The sequence below is a fragment of the Dendrobates tinctorius genome, unplaced genomic scaffold, assembly GCF_039654945.1.
Source record: "Dendrobates tinctorius isolate UK_male_01 unplaced genomic scaffold, ASM3965494v1 ptg000176l, whole genome shotgun sequence".
Taxonomy (NCBI): Eukaryota; Metazoa; Chordata; class Amphibia; order Anura; family Dendrobatidae; genus Dendrobates; species Dendrobates tinctorius.
In genome coordinates, this window is record NW_027361843.1 from 364931 (window position 1) to 386174 (window position 21244).

Consider the following 21244-nt stretch of genomic DNA (forward strand, 5'->3'; position numbering starts at 1 on the left):
GATAGGTATGTTCTATATTTTATCTGCATGGGGTGAATAAAAGTTCTGTAGATATATAGCTATATACTGTAATATACTCACTACAGGTAGATGTAGAGATATGGATATACAGTATGTGTGTAATATACTGTTTTTTATCCCCACTGTTTCTGCAAAAGTATGGTGGTGATGTAAGGCAGTATAATGATCACATTAGTAAAATAGTAATGAGGAAGGGTGTAACCTAAGCAGTGACACCCGCCCCTGGTGTGCAGGTAACTGAGCTCTGGATCCTCACGCCAGAGTGGAAGTAAATGTCTCTCTTTTTCATTGCAGCCTAAGATGTCAAATGCGTAGAATAAATGGCGTCCAAAGTGACAGATGCAATAGTTTGGTATCAGAAAAAGGTAAGAACATTTGCTTCTTTGTGGAGCTTTGTGGATTTGATTCTATTTTGTATGCATGTTTCTTAGTGAAGGTTTAAAATTGGTTGATTTGAGAGAAGACCAGACCTAGTGATGTGCGGTCGAATCGCTTAATATGTGGCTGATTGGCGTTCACCTAAGAAACTGTGTTGATTTTTATTGCTGTTTAGAGTCGTTCACGTGGAGTATTTTTTCTCGCAAATTTCAGCGTGTATTCTGCTCCAAAATCTATTTGAAGGTTGTCCTCAGACTGAGTCCCGTTGTGTTCAGTGGGGCTTATCTTCATGGCTTCTATCTCCTGATCAGCTGGAGGAGCCTGAAGGTCAGCCATGTGTTTCTGATGCAAATTTCACAGCCGAATTTTCCACTGAGAGAATCAGCAGTGTGAACGTAGCCGTATTCATAACAATATGGTGTTCGTTTATCTTTTCTTTTTTTTTTTTCCCCATGTTATTCTCAGACCTTCTGATAAACACGAGACACCTGATCATCTTTTCCGTGACTGTATGTGTGTACTGATGCTTACTGTGACATGTGTTTACATCCTGGTGGAAAATCTGAGGATTTATTTATTTTTGGCATTAGTGGCTCCCCACGTTCATCCTGTAACGTTCCAGCAGGTATCCAGTGCTGATCATTATGTGGTTTGGAGTAGAATTTGCGCTCAGTAAGGTAATGCGGTCGTACCTGTTGTGATTGTGATGCCTGTTAGGCATTCAGTGAGTGAAAACAACATTCCACTTTAGATTAGCGTGTGAATAAGCACGGCGCGCGCATTGGCTGCGGCACTGAAGAGGAATTGGTCTTTTAGGTAATCAGTTTAATTTCTTCTTGCTGATTACATTACACATTTAGTGAGCTCGGAGAAGTAACTGCGACTTTCATTAGATAAGGTTAATTAACTAAATATGTTTTGTAAAATAAAAGATGCTGGCGTTTTTACTTGGAAAATCTTCATTCCTTCAGTCGTCTTTGTATACACCCGCTGTACTGACTTTTGCTCAGAAATTGTAGACATGCGGTGCTTCAAGTTGTCTTTGAATAAGCTTCCTATTAGTTTTACTGCGAAATGTTCAAAATAAAGTGCTTCCTGCTCCCATCGGCGCCCATGTCACATGACCGCGGGTTGCCGACGGGTTGGCATGACAACCTGTGGTTGTCATTGCTGCATGTATGAGCACCACCTTGTGGTTGGCGCTCATAGCAAGTGAGCAGCCCTGCTCTATGTATCGGAGGCGATCAGACAACTTCAGCTTCAAGTCTCCCATGGAGACTATTGAAGCAAGTAGAAAGTAAAAACAAAATCTTTTTAAAAATATTTAAAAAAAATAAAATATAAATGTTCAAATCACCCCCTTTCAAAAAAAAAAAAAAATCAAATGTACACATTTGATATCGCCGCGTTCAGAATCACCCGATCTATCAATATATAAAAAGAATTAATCGAATCGGTAAACAGCGTAGCGAGAAAAAAAATCGAAAAACCAAAATTACGGTTTTTTTTGGTCGCTGCAACATTGCATTAAAATGCAATAACGGGTAATCAAAAGAACGTATCTGCACCAAAATGGAGGATTATAAAAACTTCAGATCGGCGCACAAAAAATAAGCCCTCACCGGCCCCAGATACCGAAAAAGGAGACGCTACGGGTCTCGGAAAATGGCTTTTTTGGAATGGAATTTTTTTTCACCACTTAGATAAAAGATTACCTAGACATGTTTGTTGTCTATGACCTCGTAATGACCTGGAGAATCATAATGGCAGGTCAGTTTTAGCATTTAGTGAACCTAGCAAAAAAGACAAATAAAAAAGCAAGTGTGAGATTGCACTTTTTTAGCAATTTCACAGCACTTGAAATTTTTTCCCCGTTTTCTGTTACAGGACATAGTAAAACCAATGGTGTCGTTCAAAAGTATAACTCGTACCACAAAAAAACAAGCCCTCAAATGGCAATTTTGACCAAAAATAAAAAAGTTCTGGCTCTGGGAAGAAGGAGAGCAAAAAATGAAAATGCCAAACCAAAATACCCCTGGTCGTTAAGGGGTTAAAGGGGTTGCCCACTACTAGGACAACCCCTTTGTAAACTAAATGTTTGACCCCAATAAAATAATAAAGCTTATGCTCCTCTACGGTGCTGGTACCGTTACCGCAGTGTCAGCACTCATTCTTCCTGGAGCTGTGATGCGCTTTTGTGACACGTGACACCAATGCCCAATCAGCGCTCACGTTACTGTCTCCGCTTTTGGACAAATTTAACGTGAAGAGGAAGTCAGAAATCAGCTGCAGCCGGACTTCCTCTTCATGTTCAGTTTGACTGATGGTGGAGACGGTGACGCCAGTGCTGATTAAGCGCGGGGCATCACGTGTCATTCCACCACATCACAGCTGCGGGAATAGAGCCGTCACGGGAGGTGAATATAAACTTTTATTTTATTGGGGTGTGGGGCTCATGCTGTACATGGGGAGGCTGTGTGGGACTCGTGCCCTACATGGGGAGGCTTTGTGGGGCTCATGGTCTACTGCTCATGCTTGCAACCAGAAAAAATGTAAAACCTGTCCATTTATAATGACTACGGACAAGATAAATATCCCCAACTCACATCAGGACTACAAGATCCCAGGTACTTTCAGCTGCATCACATCTAATGTGGTGTACTTAATTATTTGTACTAAATGTCCTACTGAGAGTCTGTATGTGGGGGAGACAGGGCAAAAACTGAGAACAAGGATGAATTCTCATCATCACACAATAAGAGAAAAAAGAATGGATCTACCTGTGGCAAAACATTTTTGTATCCCTGGTCATAGCATGATGGACATTAAATTACTTGTATTAAAAGGTAACTTCAAGTCTCAGAGAGAGAGAAAAATCTCAGAGTACCAATGCTTTCTGGCTGATGTTTTGGTCTCTTTTGTATGTTGGTTGTGCTTTCACACTCGTGGTAACATGAGACAGACTCTACAACCCACACAAGTGGCTCAGGTAGTGCAGCTCATCCAGGATGGCACATCAATGCGAGCTGTTGCAAGAAGGTTTGCTGTGTCTGTCAGCATAGTGTCCAGAGGCTGGAGGCGCTACCAAGAGACAGGTCAGTACACAAGGAGACGTGGAGCGGGCCGTAGGAGGGCAACAATCTAGCAGCAGGACCCACACACACACAGCTCTGGCAAAAATTGAGACCACTGCACAGTTTCATAAAAATCAGTCATTCCATTCCAGTGTCAGTTGAATTCCAACCAGAGTACACCTCATTCTACTTAATGTGCTTCTGATTAGGGGATCACCTGAACCAAATCTTATTTAACAAAGGAAAGTATAAAAAAAACCCTGCTGTGGTGTTCACAATCCTCTTGCAATAGGACAAGCTGGATGGCAAAACAAATGCTAGTGATATCCCAAATAGGAATAATAGGAATGAAAAAATAACTTTTAACCATGCCAAAGGAGTTGAGAAGTGAGTGAGGAAAAGAAGGGCTCAATTCTGGCTTTACTAGCAGAGGGAAACAGTGAGCGTCATGTTGCCTCCATCCTTAAAATTTCTAAGACTGCAGTCCATTACAGCAAGGTCAAGCAGCAGACATTGGGGACAACAAAGCTACAGTCGGGCAGAGGGCGAAAGCGACTCTCCACTGACCGTGATGACCATCCTCTTATTTGAATGTCACTTAGCAACCGCAGGATGTCATCAAGTGACCTACAAAAGGAATGACAAATGGCAGCTGGTGTGAAGTGCACGGCAAGAACAGTTTGTAACAGGCTCCTAGAGGCAGGGCTCAAGTCATGTAAAGCATCAATGAGAAGCAAAGAAGAGCCAGGTTGAAGTTTGCCTAAGACCATAAGGATTGGACCATAGAGGACTGGAGTACGGTGATCTTCTCTGATACGTCTAATGTTCAGATTTGCCCAACACCTGGTTAGACGGAGACCTGGAGAGGCGTACAAGCCAGAGCGTCTTGCCCCCACTGTGAAATTTGGAGGAAGATCAGTTTTGATCTGGGGCTGCTTCAGCAAGGCTGAAATTGTGCAGGTTAATCTTTGCGAAGGACGTATGAATCAAGCCGCATACAAGGTTATCCTGGAAATACAGTTGATTCCTTCTGCTCAGGCAATGTTCCCCAACTCTGAGGACTGTTTTTTCCAGCAGGACAATGCGCCATGCCACACAGCTAGATCAATCAATGTGTGGATGAAGGACCACCACATTAAATCCCTGTCATGGCCAGCTCAATCTCTTGAAAACCTCTGGAATGTAATCAAGAGGAAGATGGATAGTCATAAGCCATCAAGCAAAGAAGAACTGCTTATGTTTTTGTACCAGAAGTGGCATAAAGTCACCCAAAAGCACTGTGAAAGACTGGTGGAAAGCATGCCAAGATGCATGAAAGCTGCTATTAAAAATCATGATTTCTCCGCAAAATATTGATTTATGAACTCTTCCGGAGTTAAAACATTAGTATTGTTTCTAAATGATTATGAACTTGTTTTCTTAGCATTATTTGAGGTCTGCAAGCACTGCATTTTTTTGTTCTTTTGACCATTTCTCATTTTCTGAAAATAAATACAAAATTTATTGCTTGGTAATTCGGAGACATGTCAGTAGTTTATAGAATAAAAGAGCAATTTACATTTTGCTCAAAAATATACCTATAAAGAGAAAAATCAGACAAACCGAAAATTTGGCAGTGGTCTCTTAATTTTTGCCATAGATGTATACACATACACACTAGCTTAAGTAACTAACTGCCGTCCTGCTCTCCACTCGCCGTCATGCTCTCTCCCTCTTCAACCCCCCTCTCCACTGGCCGTCCCGCTCTCTCCATCTGCAGCCCAGCTCTTCATCCATAGAATCATAGAATCGTAGAGTTGGAAGGGATCTCCTGGGCCATCTGGTCCAACCCCCTGCTCAAAGCAGGATTCGCTAAATCATCCCAGTCAGATGTCTGTCCAGCCTCTGTTTGAAGACTTCTATTGAAGGAGAACTCACCACTTCTCGTGGCAGCTTGTTCCACTCATTGATCACTCTAACTGTCAAAAAGTTTTTTCTAATATCTAATCCATTCAGTTTCATCCCATTTGCTTCTAGTCTTTCCTTGTACAAATGAGAATAAAGTTGATCCTTCTACAATGTGACAGCTCTTTAGATATTTGTAGACAGCTATTAAGTCTCCTCTCAGTCTTCTCTTTTGCAAACTAAACATTCCCAAATCCTGTAACCTTTCCTCATAAGACAGGGTTTGCAGACCGGTCACCAGTCTGGTCGCTCTTTTCTGAACTTGCTCCAGTTTGTTGATGTCTTTTTTAAAATGTGGTGCCCAAAACTGGACACAATATTCCAAATGAGGTCTGCCCAAAGAGGAGTAGAGGGCAATAATGACTTCACGTGATCTAGACTGTATGCTTCTGTTAATACATCCTAGAATTGCATTTGCCTTTTTTGCTGCTGCATCACACTGTTGACTCATATTCAGTCTGTGATCTATTAGTATACCCAAGTATTTTTCACATGTGCTGTTGCTTAGCCCTATTCCTCCCATTCTGTATATGCTTTTTTCATTTTTATTGCCCAGATGTAGTACTTTGCATTTTTCCCTGTTAAAAACCATTCTGTTAGTTGCTGCCCACTTCTCCAGTTTATTTATATCTTTTTGAATCCTCTCTCTCTCTTCTCTGGTATTAGCTATCCCTCCTAGATTTGTGTCATCAGCAAATGTAATCAGTTTACCCTCAATTCCTTCATCTAAATCGTTGATAAAGATGTTGAACAATACAGGGCCCAGGACAGAGCCCTGTGGTACTCCACTTGAGACATTCTTCCAACTGGATGTGCAGCCATTTACGACCACTCTTTGGGTCCGATCACTAAGCCAGTTATGAATCCACCTAACAGTTGCCTTGTCCATTCCATACTTAGTCATTTTTTCAATAAGGATTGTATGAGATACTTTGTCAAATGCTTTTTTGAAGTCAAGATATACTATATCTGCAGCATTTCCTTGATCCACCCAATCAGTGATTCCGTCATAGAAGGAAATTAAGTTAGTCTGACATGACTTATTAGTTACAAACCCATGCTGACTCTGTTTAATCACTTCATTCTTATCCAGGTACTGACATACATGTTGTTTAATAATTTGTTCAAAGATCTTTCCTGGTATAGAAGCCAGACTCACCGGCCTATAGTTGCTTGGGTCCACCTTCTTCCCCTTTTTGAAGATAGGAACAACATTTGCTCTTCTCCAGTCTTCTGGGACTTCTTCTGTTCTCCTAGAATTTTCAAAGATTATGGAGAGGGGTTCAAAAATTTCTTCTGCTATCTCCTTCAGTACTCTGGGGTGTAATTCATCTGGACCTGGAGACTTGAATTCATTTAGGTTAGCTAAGTGTTTCCTCACTATCTTTCTGTTTATAGATATCCTGGATTCTTCTATTCCATTAATAGGACAGTGAAGAACGGTTGATGTTACATTTCCTTTCTGAGAGAAAACAGATGCAAAATAGGAATTTAAAAGCTCGGCCTTCTCAACATCCTGTCTTACTATTTCATCATTTTCATCCTGTAAAAATCCTATAGCATCTTTGACTTTTCTTTTACTTTTGACATATCCCCAAAATCCTTTATTATTGCTTTTGACATCTCTTGCAAACCTCAATTCATTGTCAGCTTTCCCTAATCTGATTTGTGCCGTGCAGGTTCTGCAGACAGACTTATATTCTTCTTCCACTGTCATGCTCTCTCCTTCCGCAGCTCCACTCTCCAATCACCATCCCGCTTTCTCCCTCAGCAGCCCCTGTCTCCACTTGCCGTCCCACTCCTTCCGTCAGCAACCCCGCTTTCGCTCCGCAGCCCTGCAGTCTCCCTCTGCATCCCAGTTCTCCATCTACTGTCATGCTCTTTCCTTCCGCAGCTCCACTCTCAAAACGCCGTCCCGCGTTCTCCCTCGGCATGCCCGCTCTCTGTTAGTTATTATGCCTGGGCAACAACGGGCTCTTCAGCTAGTATACAATATAATTTAGTTTTTTTTTGTTTTGTCTAAAATGCAAAGGGAATGTGTAATCTTTAACTTTTGGCCATTTAGAGCTCATTTCATCTTCAAACTTGCTGAACTGTTCACAATAATAGGATGCTCAAACTTTTACATGGCACTGTACTTCACTTCTTAGATCTAATCCCAGTTGTGGCTAAACATAAAATGCACCTAAAACTGCTTCAAGCTACATGCGTAAGTTTGGCCCAATGAACATTGATAATTTCAGAAAACCAGTGTACTCTTGTGAACAATAATGCTATTTTCACAATGGAATGTGAATGAATATTTAATTTAAAGCAAAAAAAGAAATTGGTCAGAAGTTTAGTGATTTATCCCATCCAAAATGTAGAAATGTACCCACTGAACACCTACGTAACATTTGGCTTATTTCTATGGGTCGTGTTTGTATTCTTTCTAACAGCACAGGTTTCTCGGTCTCTTCTATACTCACGTACTTTGTGTTTGTCTGTTTTCAATATTCCGATACAGTGATTCATTTTGTGTGTAATCTAGACTAATGAGCGGCTTATGTCAGGGCTGGAGTTGCTCACATGGAATTTCTTGTAATCCACAGCCAATGACATTTAAGAGTAATGTGCCTTTCTAACCTGGCTACAAGCCTAATACCAAAATAGTTTGAGTATTCAGCTTGTAAATGTAAAATTATGGAAACGGTATGTGCAATGAATCAGTAGTGCCTTATGTACCTTCATGTGCTGAGGCACAGCTCTTCAATATACCTACAGCAGGTGAGTTATTAAGAAGTCCTCCCAACAAAACATCCGTATTGTCATCAGATAGCCATGCGCTTATGTTGGCTGGTCTCTGGCACTCCTGTAAAAATGAATGGTTGACCTTTGCTCCAATCACACGGTGCTCTTCAAAGCACTGATTCTCTTGATCAATGGGGGTCTCAACGGCTAGACCCTCAGCGATTGGGACATTTGTCATCTATCCTATGTATAAGGGATAACGTTCATACTTGAGCATACCCCTTGAAGTGCCTATGATACTGCACAAGTGTTTACTGTATGTTACATACACATAGCAATACATAATTATATCGTATAGTAGAAATTAACCACTGTATAGGTGACATACTTATAAACAGGGAGGGAGGATCCTGCCCTGTTGGGGTTATTGTATGTTGCAGGCTTAATTGAACAGATCGGTCTTTAAGATGGGGTTAAGTCTCGCCTATTGGGATAGTGAGTTTACAGAGCATAAGATAAGCACGAGATTTAAGTTTTGACATTGTTGTGAGAAGCAGTCAGTAGGAGAACAAAGGAGTGGTTATGAGGACTGGATATTTTGTTAATGGGAGAATTAACAGCGTTGTATCGATGAGACGGGTTATATGGACAGGCTTCTTAGTCATTGTTCATACACTGTGTGCAGAATTATTAGGCAAATGAGTATTTTGATCACATCATCCTTTTTATACATGTTGTCCTACTGCAAGCTGTATAGGCTTGAAAGCTGACTGCCAATTATGTAAATCAGGTGATTTGCATCTCTAATGAGGAGGGGTGTGGTCTAAGACATGAGCACTCTATATAAGGTGTGCATAATTATTAGGTAACTTCCTTTCCTTTGGCAAAATGGGTCCGAAGAAAGATTTGACGGACTCTGAAAAGTCAAAAATTGTGAGATGTCTTGCAGAGGGATGCAGCAGTCTTAAAATTGTCAAACTTTTGAAGTGTGATCACCGAACAATCAAGCGTTTCATAGCAAATATCCAACAGGGTCGCAAGAAGCGTGTCGATAAAAAAAGGCGCAAAATAACTGCCCATGAATTGAGGAAAATCAAGCGTGAAGCTGCCAAGATGCCATTTGCCACCAGTTTTGCCATATTTCAGAGCTGCAACGTTACTGGAATATCATAAAGCTCAAGGTGTGCCATACTCGGGGACATGGCCAAGCTAAGGAAGGCTGAAAAACGACCACCTTTCAACAAGAAACATAAGATAAAACGTCAAGACTGGGCCAAGAAATATCTTAAGACTGATTTTTTTTTAAGGTTTTATGGACTGATGAAATGAGAGCGACTCTTGATTGGCCAGATGGATGGGCCCAAGGCTGGATCAATAAAGTGCAGAGAGCTCCACTCCGACTCAGATGCCAGCAATGTGGAGGTGGGATACTGGTATGGGCTGGTATCATCAAAGATGAACTTGTGGGACCTTTTCGGGTTGAGGATTGAGTGAAGCTCAACTCCCAGACCTACTGGCAGTTTTTGGAAGACATCTTCTTCAAGCAGTGGTACAGGAAGAAGTCGGTAGGTATCGTTCAAGAAAAACATGATTTTCATGCAGGACAATGCTCGATCACATGCATCCAAATACTCCACAGCGTGGCTGGCCAGTGAAGGTCTAAAAGAAGAAAAAATAATGACATGGCCCCCTTGTTCACCTGATCTGAACCCCATAGAGAACCTGGGGTCCCTCATAAAATGTGAGATCTACAGGGAGGGAAAACAGTGCACCTCTCGGAACAGTGTCTGGGAGGCTGTGGTGGCTGCTGCACGCAATGTTGATCGTAGACAGATCAAGCAACTGACAGAATCTATGGATGGAAGGCTTTTGAGTGTCATCGTCAAGAAAGGTGGCTATATTGGTCACTGATTTTTTTTTTTTGTTTTGTTTTTGAATGTCATAAATGTTTATTTCTAAATTTTGTGTTGCTCTATTGGTTTACCTGGTGAAAATAAGTGAGATGGGTATATATTTGATTTTTATTAAGTTGCCTAATAATTCTGCACAGTAATAGTTATCTGCACAAACAGATATCCTCCTAAGATAGCCAAATCTAAAAAAAAAAAAAACCCACTCCAACTTCCAAAAATATTAAGTTTTGATATCTGAGTCTTTTGGGTTGATTGAGAACATAGTTATTCAATAATTAAAAGAATCCTCTCAAATACAACTTGCCTAATAATTCTGCACGCAGTGTAATTTGAATTGAATTCCCTCTTTAGGGAATTGGGAAGTGTACAGCCAGTGAAGAATGGTAGAAGAGGCTGTTGCAGTAGTCTAGGCACGTGATGAAGGGGACATGTACTAGTAATTTTGTTGACTCAGATTTGAAGACTGGGCAGACTTATGAAATATTTTTGAGTTGGGAATTAGCAGACGTTGCTAAAGGCTTTTTTTATGCAGGTTGAAAAAACATGCTGCAAAGTCCGTTTTTACCAAGACATCAAATTGCAAGATTAGGGAAAGTGTGAACCATTTAACACAGATATGTCTGCTAGGGAGTTGAGTGAGATGGTGCAAAAGATAATGAATTCGGATTTCTCGATATTGAGTTTTATAAAGAGAAAAAATAGGATACAACAAATGCTCTGGAAATCAAAGTGCTGAAATCTTGGCCTGAGAGTTAAATTTTAAAAGGGTTGTTCACTACTAAGACAACCCCTTTTCACTCTGAATGTTTGGTCCCGTTAAAATATAAAGACCTATAAGTCGCGTTCTTGGGCTTACGTAAGGATGTTAGGGTGCAGGGCTCATGTGATATCTCAATGCTTTCGTCATGGTCCCTGCCTTTGGACTTCTCATTAATCAAGAGGAAGTGAGAGCTGCGGCTGGCCGCTCATTTCTTCTTGGTTGCTTATATGTCCAAACATTGATGCCAGTGCTGATTTGCGGCAGGGCTCACGTGACCTAACGTAAAAGTGGTACTGAAAGCTATTCTATGAGCTTTCCAAGGCCAGAAGTGTAGATGAAGAAGAGTCGGGAGTGCCAGGAAATGGCAATGAAGTCACCTAAGTAATTGTTCTATTCAAGTATGAAGAGATCCCAGGTAGGGCAAAGTGTATGATACCAGGGGATTGAGGAAGTTTGTAACAAGCTGGAGTGGTCAACTTTTTCATACGTGGAGGACGGGCCTTGAAGGAGGGACATAGAATAATCTTTTTGCCAAAATGCAAATCATTAATGATTTTGATTAAGCTGATTTCAGTTGAGTGAAGTGGTCAGTAGAATTAAGCGAATTGTTCGGCTTCCCTCTTATTTGGTAAGCTATAGCGCTTACCGAATAAGCTGCAGAGGGAACCTGGCTTCCTGGATCGCGCCAGCTGATCGTCGCCGCTGCTGCATGTGTTGCGGCTATGTCACAGCACATGCCTGGAGAGCCTGTTTGTTGGGCTCTCCATGCATGTGCCGTGACTGTGACACAGTACATGAAAAAATAAGCTCAAGAAACTCCTTCTCTTCCAGGCATTTTTTTAAAGTGTTTTTTTGAGAAGGATTTTCTATTGAATCTGCTCCAGAAAAGTCAGTGTGATCCTAGTTTAGGATTGGGTGTGATTTTTGGCATTTTTAAAGGAAGAAGTGAAGATGACAGTGGTTAGTGTTAAGTTCAAGAAATGGCTTAAGGATGGGATAAACATATCAGTAAGGTTTAGAATGCGTTGGGATTGGAGAAGATCAAGTCCACTTATGGTAAGATGTGATTTGGAGAGCAAGTGTCAAAGTATTTATGGTAGGGAAGCAGATTCTGAGGGGGGGGGGGGAGTAGGGATGTGAGCGAGCCTGCTTGGATATCGTGTTATCAGAGTATCTTCAGCGTGCTTGAGTAATACTGTACAGTCATGGCCAAAAGTTTAGAGAATGACACAAATATTAATTTTTACAAAGTCTACTGCTTCATTTTTTCTAATGGCAATTTGCATATACTCCAGAATGTTATAAAGAGTGATCAGCTTAACCGCAATTACTTGCAAAGTCAATATTTGCCTAGAAAATGAACTTTATCCCCCAAAACACATTTCAACGTCATTGCAGCCCTACCTTAAAAGGACCAGTTAACATCGTTTCAGTGATTGCTCCATTAACACAGGTGTGGGTGTTGATGAGGACAGGGCTGGAGATCAATCTGTCATGATTAAGTAAGAATGACACCACTGGACACTTTAAAAGGAGGCTGGTGCTTGGCATCATTGTTTCTCTTCTGTTAACCATGGTTATCTCTAAAGAAACTCGTGCAGTCATCATTGCACTGCACAAAAATGGCCTAACAGGGAAGAGTATCGTAGCTAGAAAGATTGCACCTCAGTCAACAATCTATCGCATCATCAAGAACTTCAAGGAGAGAGGTTCCCTTGTTGCCAAAAAGGCTCCAGGGCGCCCAAGAAAGATCAGCAAGCGCCAGGACCGTCTCTTAAAAGTGTTTCAGCTGCGGGATCGGGCTACCAGCAATGCAGCGCTTGCTCAGGAATGGCAGCAGGCAGGTGTGAGTGCATCTGCACGCACTGTGAGGCGGAGACTCTTGGAGCAATGCCTGGTCTCAAGGAGGGCAGCAAAGAAGCCACTTCTCTCCAGAAAAAACATCATGGACAGACTGATATTCTGCAAGAGGTACAGGGAGTGGACTGCTGAGGACTGGGGTAAAGTCATTTTCTCTGATGAATCCCCTTTTCGATTGTTTGGGACATTTGGAAAACGGCTTATTCGGAGAAGACCAGGTGAGCGCTACCACCAGTCTTGTCTCATGCCAACTGTCAAGCATCCTGAAACTATTCATGTGTGGGGTTGCTTCTCAGCCAAGGGAATGGGCTCTCTCTCAGTCTTGCCTAAAAACACAGCCTTGAATAAAGAATGGTACTAGAATGTCCTCCAAGAGCAACTTCTCCCAACCGTCCAAGAGCAGTTTGGCGATCAACAATGCCTTTTTCAACATGATGGAGCACCTTGCCATAAAGCAAAGGTGATAACTAAATGGCTCAGGGAACAAAACATAGAGATTTTGGGACCATGGCCTGGAAACTCCCCAGATCTTAATCCCATTGAGAACTTGTGGTCAATCATCAAGAGACGGGTGGACAAACAATAACCTTCAAATTCAGACAAAATAAAAGCATTGATTTTGCAAGAATGGACTGCTATCAGTCAAGATTTGATCCAGAAGTTGATTGAGAGCATGCCAGGGAGAATTGCTGAGGTCCTGAAGAAGAAGGGTCAACACTGCAAATATTGACTTGCTGCATTAACTCATTCTAAAGGCCCTTTTACATTTAGCGATGCACCAGCGATCTGACCAGCGATCCGACCCGGTCAGGATCGCTGGTGCATCGCTAAATGATCGCTAGTGAGCTTTCATACAGAAAGATCTCACAGCGATGCAGCAGCGACGCAGCGCATGATACTCACCTTTCACACACAGCGATCCTGACGTCCTCCCGCCCGCCTCCACGCGTCGCTCGTCGTCACAGCAGGAAGTCTCAGCAGGAAGCGCCCGACGAGAAATGGAGCCGGACATTCTCGCGCGATCAGCGATGGACAGCGGGGGAGCCGGTCGCTGGTAAGTATCACACATAGCGATATCGCTAGCAATATCGCTATAACGTCACAAAACCAGTGACGTTTTAGCGATATTGCTAGCGATATCGCTTAGTGTAAAACCCCCTTAACTGTCAATATAACCTTTTGTTACTCATAATATGATTGCAATTATATTTCTGTATGTGATAAAAACATCTGACAAACACACATAAAAACCAGAGGGCAGCAGATCATGTGAAAGTTTAATATTTGTGTCATTCTCTAAACTTTTGGCCATGACTGTATGTTAAAGTCCTCTTGGCTGCATGATTTGCGGCTGTTAGACGACCGCAACACGAGGAGATTGCCTGTTTGTTGGACAATCCCCAAGTGTTGCTACTGTCTAACAGCCGCGATTGATGCAACCAAGAGGACTAGAACATATTACTCGAGCACACTAAAGATACTCTGATAACACCCTAGCGTCCTCAGACAACATGATATCCAGGCATGCTCGCTCATCACTAGAGGGGAGTACTGGACAGTTGTGTAGAGGAAGGCAGGCTGGATTTTTGCAGGTTGTTACCCCTGCTCTAGACATTTCATCATTCTAGTAGTATACAGTGGGGCAAAAAAGTATTTAGTCAGTCAGCAATAGTGCAAGTTCCACCACTTAAAAAGATGAGAGGCGTCTGTAATTTACATCATAGGTAGACCTCAACTATGGGAGACAAACTGAGAAAAAAAAATCCAGAAAATCACATTGTCTGTTTTTTTTTTTTTTCATTTTATTTGCATATTATGGTGGAAAATAAGTATTTGGTCAGAAACAAAATTTCATCTCAATACTTTGTGATATATCCTTTGTTGGCAATGACAGAGGTCAAACGTTTTCTGTAAGTCTTCACAAGGTTGCCACACACTGTTGTTGGTATGTTGGCCCATTCCTCCATGCAGATCTCCTCTAGAGCAGTGATGTTTTTGGCTTTTCGCTTGGCAACACGGACTTTCAACTCCCTCCAAAGGTTTTCTATAGGGTTGAGATCTGGAGACTGGCTAGGCCACTCCAGGACCTTGAAATGCTTCTTACGAAGCCACTCCTTCGTTGCCCTGGCGGTGTGCTTTGGATCATTGTCATGTTGAAAGACCCAGCCACGTTTCATCTTCAATGCCCTTGCTGATGGAAGGAGGTTTGCACTCAAAATCTCACGATACATGGCCCCATTCATTCTTTCATGTACCCGGATCAGTCGTCCTGGCCCCTTTGCAGAGAAACAGCCCCAAAGCATGATGTTTCCACCACCATGCTTTACAGTAGGTATGGTGTTTGATGGATGCAACTCAGTATTCTTTTTCCTCCAAACACGACAAGTTGTGTTTCTACCAAACCGTTCCAGTTTGGTTTCCTCAGACCATAGGACATTCTCCCAAAACTCCTCTGAATCATCCAAATGCTCTCTAGCAAACTTCAGACGGGCCCGGACATGTACAGGCTTAAGCAGTGGGACACGTCTGACACTGCAGGATCTGAGTCCATGGTGGCGTAGTGTGTTACTTATGGTAGGCCTTGTTACATTGGTCCCAGCTCTCTGCAGTTCATTCACTAGGTCCCCCCGCGTGGTTCTGGGATTTTTGCTCACCGTTCTTGTGATCATTCTGACCCCACGGGGTGGGATTTTGCGTGGAGCACCAGATCGAGGGAGATTATCAGTGGTCTTGTATGTCTTCCGTTTTCTAATTATTGCTCCCACAGTTGATTTCTTCACTCCAAGCTGGTTGGCTATTGCAGATTCAGACTTCCCAGCCTGGTGCAGGGCTACAATTTTGTTTCTGGTGTCCTTTGACAGCTCTTTGGTCTTCACCATAGTGGAGTTTGGAGTCAGACTGTTTGAGGGTGTGCACAGGTGTCTTTTTATACTGATTACAAGTTTTAAACAGGTGCCATTACTACAGGTAATGAGTGGAGGAAAGAGGAGACTCTTAAAGAAGAAGTTACAGGTCTGTGAGAGCCAGAAATCTTGATTGCTTGTTTCTGACCAAATACTTATTTTCCACCATAATATGCAAATAAAATGAAGAAAAAACAGACAATGTGATTTTCTGGATTTTTTTTTCTCAGTTTGTCTCCCATAGTTGAGGTCTACCTATGATGTAAATTACAGACGCCTCTCATCTTTTTAAGTGGTGGAACTTGCACTATTGCTGACTGACTAAATACTTTTTGCCCCACTGTATGTGGCTATGATTTACTTTATGTACAGTGACTAGTGTTCACATAGGCAGTGTATTTTCTTCCATTTGGTCTTCATATAATATAAAGCCAGTTAACTAGTGATGATTTTACATTTGAAATGTTACTAGAAATCCAAGGAAAACTCTGGATAAGACTGAATTCATGTTTTTGAGCTATTGCAGGGCCTGAGTTGTCAGGGCATGACATGGACGTTGCCCCAAACCTGCACTGACTCCTATTTCTAGTCCTGCCCTCTCAGGCCTTATGCTGACATAACGCCATTTATCACAAAATGTTCCTGTTATTAAAAATCTGATCCAGCTCTTAACTCCAATGGCTTTTTGAGGTTGCGGCCAATTTAGAAGTCTGTGATGGCTCTTTATTGATTCCAGATACAGCTGGAACAATTTTTGTTGGTTGCTATATTGGCTAGCTCTTTGCTGCATCCTATGTTGTGTGAAATAGCTTTTATACAGTGTCCTCTGTAACTTGGTTATAAAGGGTTTCTACAATGATAGACTTTTTCACACCCTTGTGGTTATACACTTTTTCAAACCACTTTCAAAATGAATCATTAGATCATGAAGCAAACAGGGCTCGATGGGGGTATGAGTGCACAACCCACCTACCAAATATAACAATCTGCTGTCTTTCTTTTTTTTCTTGATGACCACCTCTGCTCAGGGATGTACTAATTATTGATAGTTAAATGAATGGTGCCATCTCTTTTACTGGTAATTCTTCACCTACTGAAGACATTGTGATAAATGGAGTAAGGGCAAGAGTTTATTTTGGATTTCAAATGTGTATATCTTGGAATGGTATCCATCATCCGTATCTGAAGTTACCAATAAACAAGGACATGGTATGGGTGACGACTTTGCTTTTCAGGTGCATCAGTGATTGTGGAAACTTCACACTAGACCTCAAGCAGCTTGGATTGTCTGTCTCTCCACTCTTCCTCCAGACTCTGGGACCGTGATTTCCAAGGTCTAGTGTGAAGTTTCCACAATCAGTGATGGTTTGGGGAGCCAAGTCATCTGCCGGTGTAGGTCCACTGTGTTTTATCAAGACCAAAGTCAGCGCAGCCGTCTACCAGGACATTTTAGAGCACTTCTTGCTTCCCTCTGCCGACAAGCTTTTTGGAGATGAACATTTCATTCTCCAGCAGGAATTGGCACCTGTCCACACTGCCAAAAGTACCAATACCTGGTTTAAAAACAACAGTATCACTGTGCTTGATTGGCAGCAAACTCGCCTGACCTTAACCCCCATAGATTTGTGAAGAGGAAAATGAGAGACACCAGACCTAACAATGCAGATGAGCTGAAGGCTGCTATCAAAGCAACCTGGGCTTCCATAACCTCTCAGCAGTGCCACAGGCTGATCGCATCCATGCCACGCCGCACTGATGCAGTAATTGATGCCAAAGGAGCCCCGACCAAGAATTGAGTGCATTTACTGAACATTCATTTCAGTAGACCAACATTTTGCATTTTAAAATCCTTTTTTCAAGCTGGTGTTATAAAGTATTCTAATTTACTGATATAATGACTTTTGGATTTTCATTGGCTGTAAGCCATAATCATCAACAATAACAGAAATAAACACTTGAAGAACTGAAATAAACTTTTTGATATTCTAATTTTGTGAGAAGCACCTGTATACTCTGTTTACACCTTGAAGAACCTATGTTTAAGAGGGTTTATTTTTTGTCATATATGCTGAATTTTGAGGTTCCTTTAATTTCCTAGGAGCAATCATGTTTTTTTTTCTTTTGTATTTTTTTATATTGCCAAATGTCATTTTATGGTTTTACCTTACTGTTGAGAACAGTACCCCCAGAATAAAATTCTTCATTATGATCATACTAAATAGCCATTGTTAAATGTGGTAAAGCTGCTAGAGTAGTTTTATATTGCCAATGTCTTATCTTTTCTGGCTGCTGTTTTTAACAACTCTTCATTCATACAATTGAATGAAATCCATCAATGAATTGTACGTGCCTAATCTGCCAGGAGTCACAGTGCAAGGACAGTAATGGCATTGAACTGCTAAACTGGCTAGCGCGAGAGACAATGAAATATTGATCATTTTTTCAGGTGTTGTGAAGCTTTGTGGCTATCTGACTTCATTGACATCTAACCTTAGCTCAAGTTCATGTTTGTTTATTGATAGTTTTTGTGTTTCATTGTAGCTTTAAGCCTATTAAAGGGAAATAAATAATCTCCACTATTGACTTTTCTCCATGTCTAGAACCTTATAACATTGCACTGCAGATTAGGTGCGGATTCATCCGCGCGGATTTTGTAAAATCCGCAGGTGAAACCGCAGGTCAAAAGACCTGCGGTTTTACCTGCGGATTGCTCTGCGGTTTTGCCCTGCGGTTTTTCATCTCCTCAAATGGAGGAAATGGCAAACCGCAGGAGAATCCGCAGAAAGAATTGACATGTCAATTCTTTCTGCGGATTGAAAACCGCAGATAATCCGCGCGGAAAATTCCGCACCGTCTGCACTGCGGTTTTTGATTCCCATAGGGAATCATGGTACTGTACACCGCAGCAAAAACTGCTGCGGGTCCGCAGCGGCCAAAACCGCTGCGGAACCGCAGCAGAATCCGCAGCGTGTGCACACAGCCTTACCGTATATTTCAGTGTCAGTTATATTCATCTGTGATTTCAGTTTTGGGGCTTTTTTTTATTATTAACCCACTCTTATCACCCTTACCAACTTATGTGTGAGGAAAAAGAGGAAAATTATAAATATTAAGTGTCTCACTAAATATTTGAATGACCTTTGGTTTTTGGCTTTTTGCCCTTGATTTTTTTTTGTGTGCGAATTTCTTCAAAAATGCTTAATACAGTTCATGTATTTTGTGCAAAATAAAAAATGATCCCTATTTTATCTAACTCTTTTTTTTGTGACTTTTTAGTGCAGTCATATGCTCCTCTAAAATGTCATAAAATTTGTGCAAATAAAATAAAAGCATGCATAATTCACTCCAGGGGAACTCTGTAGTACATTTGCATCCAAAAAATTGCGGCTTTTAAAAAAAAAAATCTTTAATTGTTAAATCAGCTGAAAATATCTGGGAATCTTAAAGCCTGGATGTTGACGAACATAAAATAAAGAAATGGAATAGACTATAAAAAATCATAAAATAAAAATAAGGCAATGAGAAACTGCGAAAAAAAACATTAAAAATCTAACCAAAAAAAGTGCAAATGCAATCATGAATCGGGTCTATAGAATCATTATAAATGTATTATTTTTATATATTTTATAAGGTTCTTCCGTACTTGCAAGAAAATGGGAGCAATCTTTTCCATCAGGCTACTTTTTCAGAGTCTGAATAGTGTAGTATTCTGTACCATGCTTTACGCTTGTTAAAACGTACAATACATTAAATGGTCGTTCGGGTCTGTGATACCTGGCATGGATCCTATTGGAACAAAATCCATGACACCAGTGTGAACGCGAGCCTAAATCATCTTAAACCACTTGAAGCCCCAAAACCTTTCTAATGTCACTGGGCCTTGTAGAAATGATATGTAATACTCCCGTCCATCACATACATCCCATCACACGCCCCCCCCCCAAAAAAAAAAAAAAAAGAATCTACATTATTGTGTAGTAGTGTTTCCATTTTCCCATTTGGTTTTATATTAATCTGACTTTATTTCTTCTTCTATAAATGTAGATATTTCCATATGCTTGTAGGTGTCGTCTTACTCTATATTCTCATGGTCCAGCTTCCTGAAGGCGCTATTTTCGTTGTGATGTTTCAATACTTCCGTTCATACAATATCCCAGTGTACACTTTGTTGTTCTGTGTTTAGTTATCCCTGGTTAAAAGTATTGGGTTGATTAGTCCTTGTTTTGTGAATACATTAGCTGGTTAGAATCTTGCTTTTCGCACGTTTTGTATGTGCAGGAAAAACGCTGTGAAAATATGCTCTTTTTTTTGTCATGTTGTTTTTTTAAAAAATTTTTATTTATTTTTTTATATATCTGAAACTGATCTGAAAAAATTAAAATCTGATTAAACTCTTCAAGAAAAAAAATAGGCAGCGGGTGCACAAGGTTTCAGAAAACTCGCTCACTTTGCCAAAACTGTAAACCGCTCCTTTTTTTTCTCTCTCGCTCTTTGTGGCAAAAATTGATTGTGTGAACAAGCCCTTATTAATGTTTCAAATGGGAGTTGTTTACTATTGGACAACTCCTTTTCGAATTCCCTCAGTGTACATTTAGAAAAAAACATACCTTCTAGACGAGCACTATTCCTTTGCGCCAAGCTGCATACATCGGTGACCTTGTGACATATTTTCTATCATGTGAGTCAGACGACTGCTGGGGGCTGAGGAGTGGTGCCAGTGACGGAGAGGAGTATGCCTTATTTTATTAAGCATGCTGTTATCATTTAAGAGGAGTTGTCCAGTATAATAGGTCTTTTAGTGTGTGCAGCGTGCGTGCATAATATCTATGTTTATATTTTGAGGGTTTTAGCTCTCTGGTTGTTGCTTGAACACGCATAGGATTTCATTAACAAAAAAAAACAAACAAAAGTTTTGATTGTTCTTCATAAACTTTTCAGCCTAAAAATGAAAACCACTTTCTTCAGCACAAATGAATAAAACCGTTCCTTCTTTGGATAAGGCAAAATCAACTTGTCTCACCAACTTGGCATCTCAGGAACAGCTATAACACAGACTATCCATCAGCTCTGTCTTTCTTCAGCCTCAGCTCTACTCCTCCTCCCTAAGCTAGTCCAAGACCTGGACTGGTGTATGGGAGTGACCTTTCCCACCCAGGTACTTTTGGTCCTTCCTAAATCCTGGATCCAAAATAAAACCATCTTGGTAACCTATTGTTACTGGTGCACCTCTCCCGGGTCAGCCACCTCAGTGACTCATACCTGCCATCCAGGACCTCGCCTCCTGCTTTCTTATAATATATGTATATTATAGACTGTGATAAATTAAGAAATCTCTTCAGGCTTCGATTTGAAGATGAGTCAGAAGCTGAATTTAATGACACTGTGAATATGTCTATGAATATTTATTTTTCTGCTCCCACGTTATATCACTGTATAACATTCTAATTAGAGTATAGCAGCGTATCCTGTTATTCCTTCTCACGTGTAGACTTGTGCACATGCTATATGGATTTAGTAATACATTTCAGCTATTGGCGCAGCACACACATCTGATATTTTCTAGTTCGAGGTGATATACTAGATTCTAATGATCAATAGCTGGTCGTTCATTAAACACAATTGCCCACATTTAATAAATTCTTTGCACCTGTTTAGCACATT

General features: G+C 41.1%; 1 protein-coding gene across 2 annotated transcripts in view; it reads left to right on the forward strand.

Annotated features, from left to right (window-relative positions):
* PHTF2 (putative homeodomain transcription factor 2) overlaps positions 1 to 21244 on the forward strand; it is a 205396-nt gene that overhangs the window by 76871 nt on the left and 107281 nt on the right. For both annotated transcript variants that reach the window (XM_073551406.1, XM_073551407.1), the window contains exon 2: positions 316 to 386. In XM_073551406.1, coding sequence (XP_073407507.1) covers positions 342 to 386 — 45 coding nt within the window. In that variant the 5' untranslated portion in view covers positions 316 to 341. The remainder of the gene's footprint in view (positions 1 to 315; positions 387 to 21244) is intronic.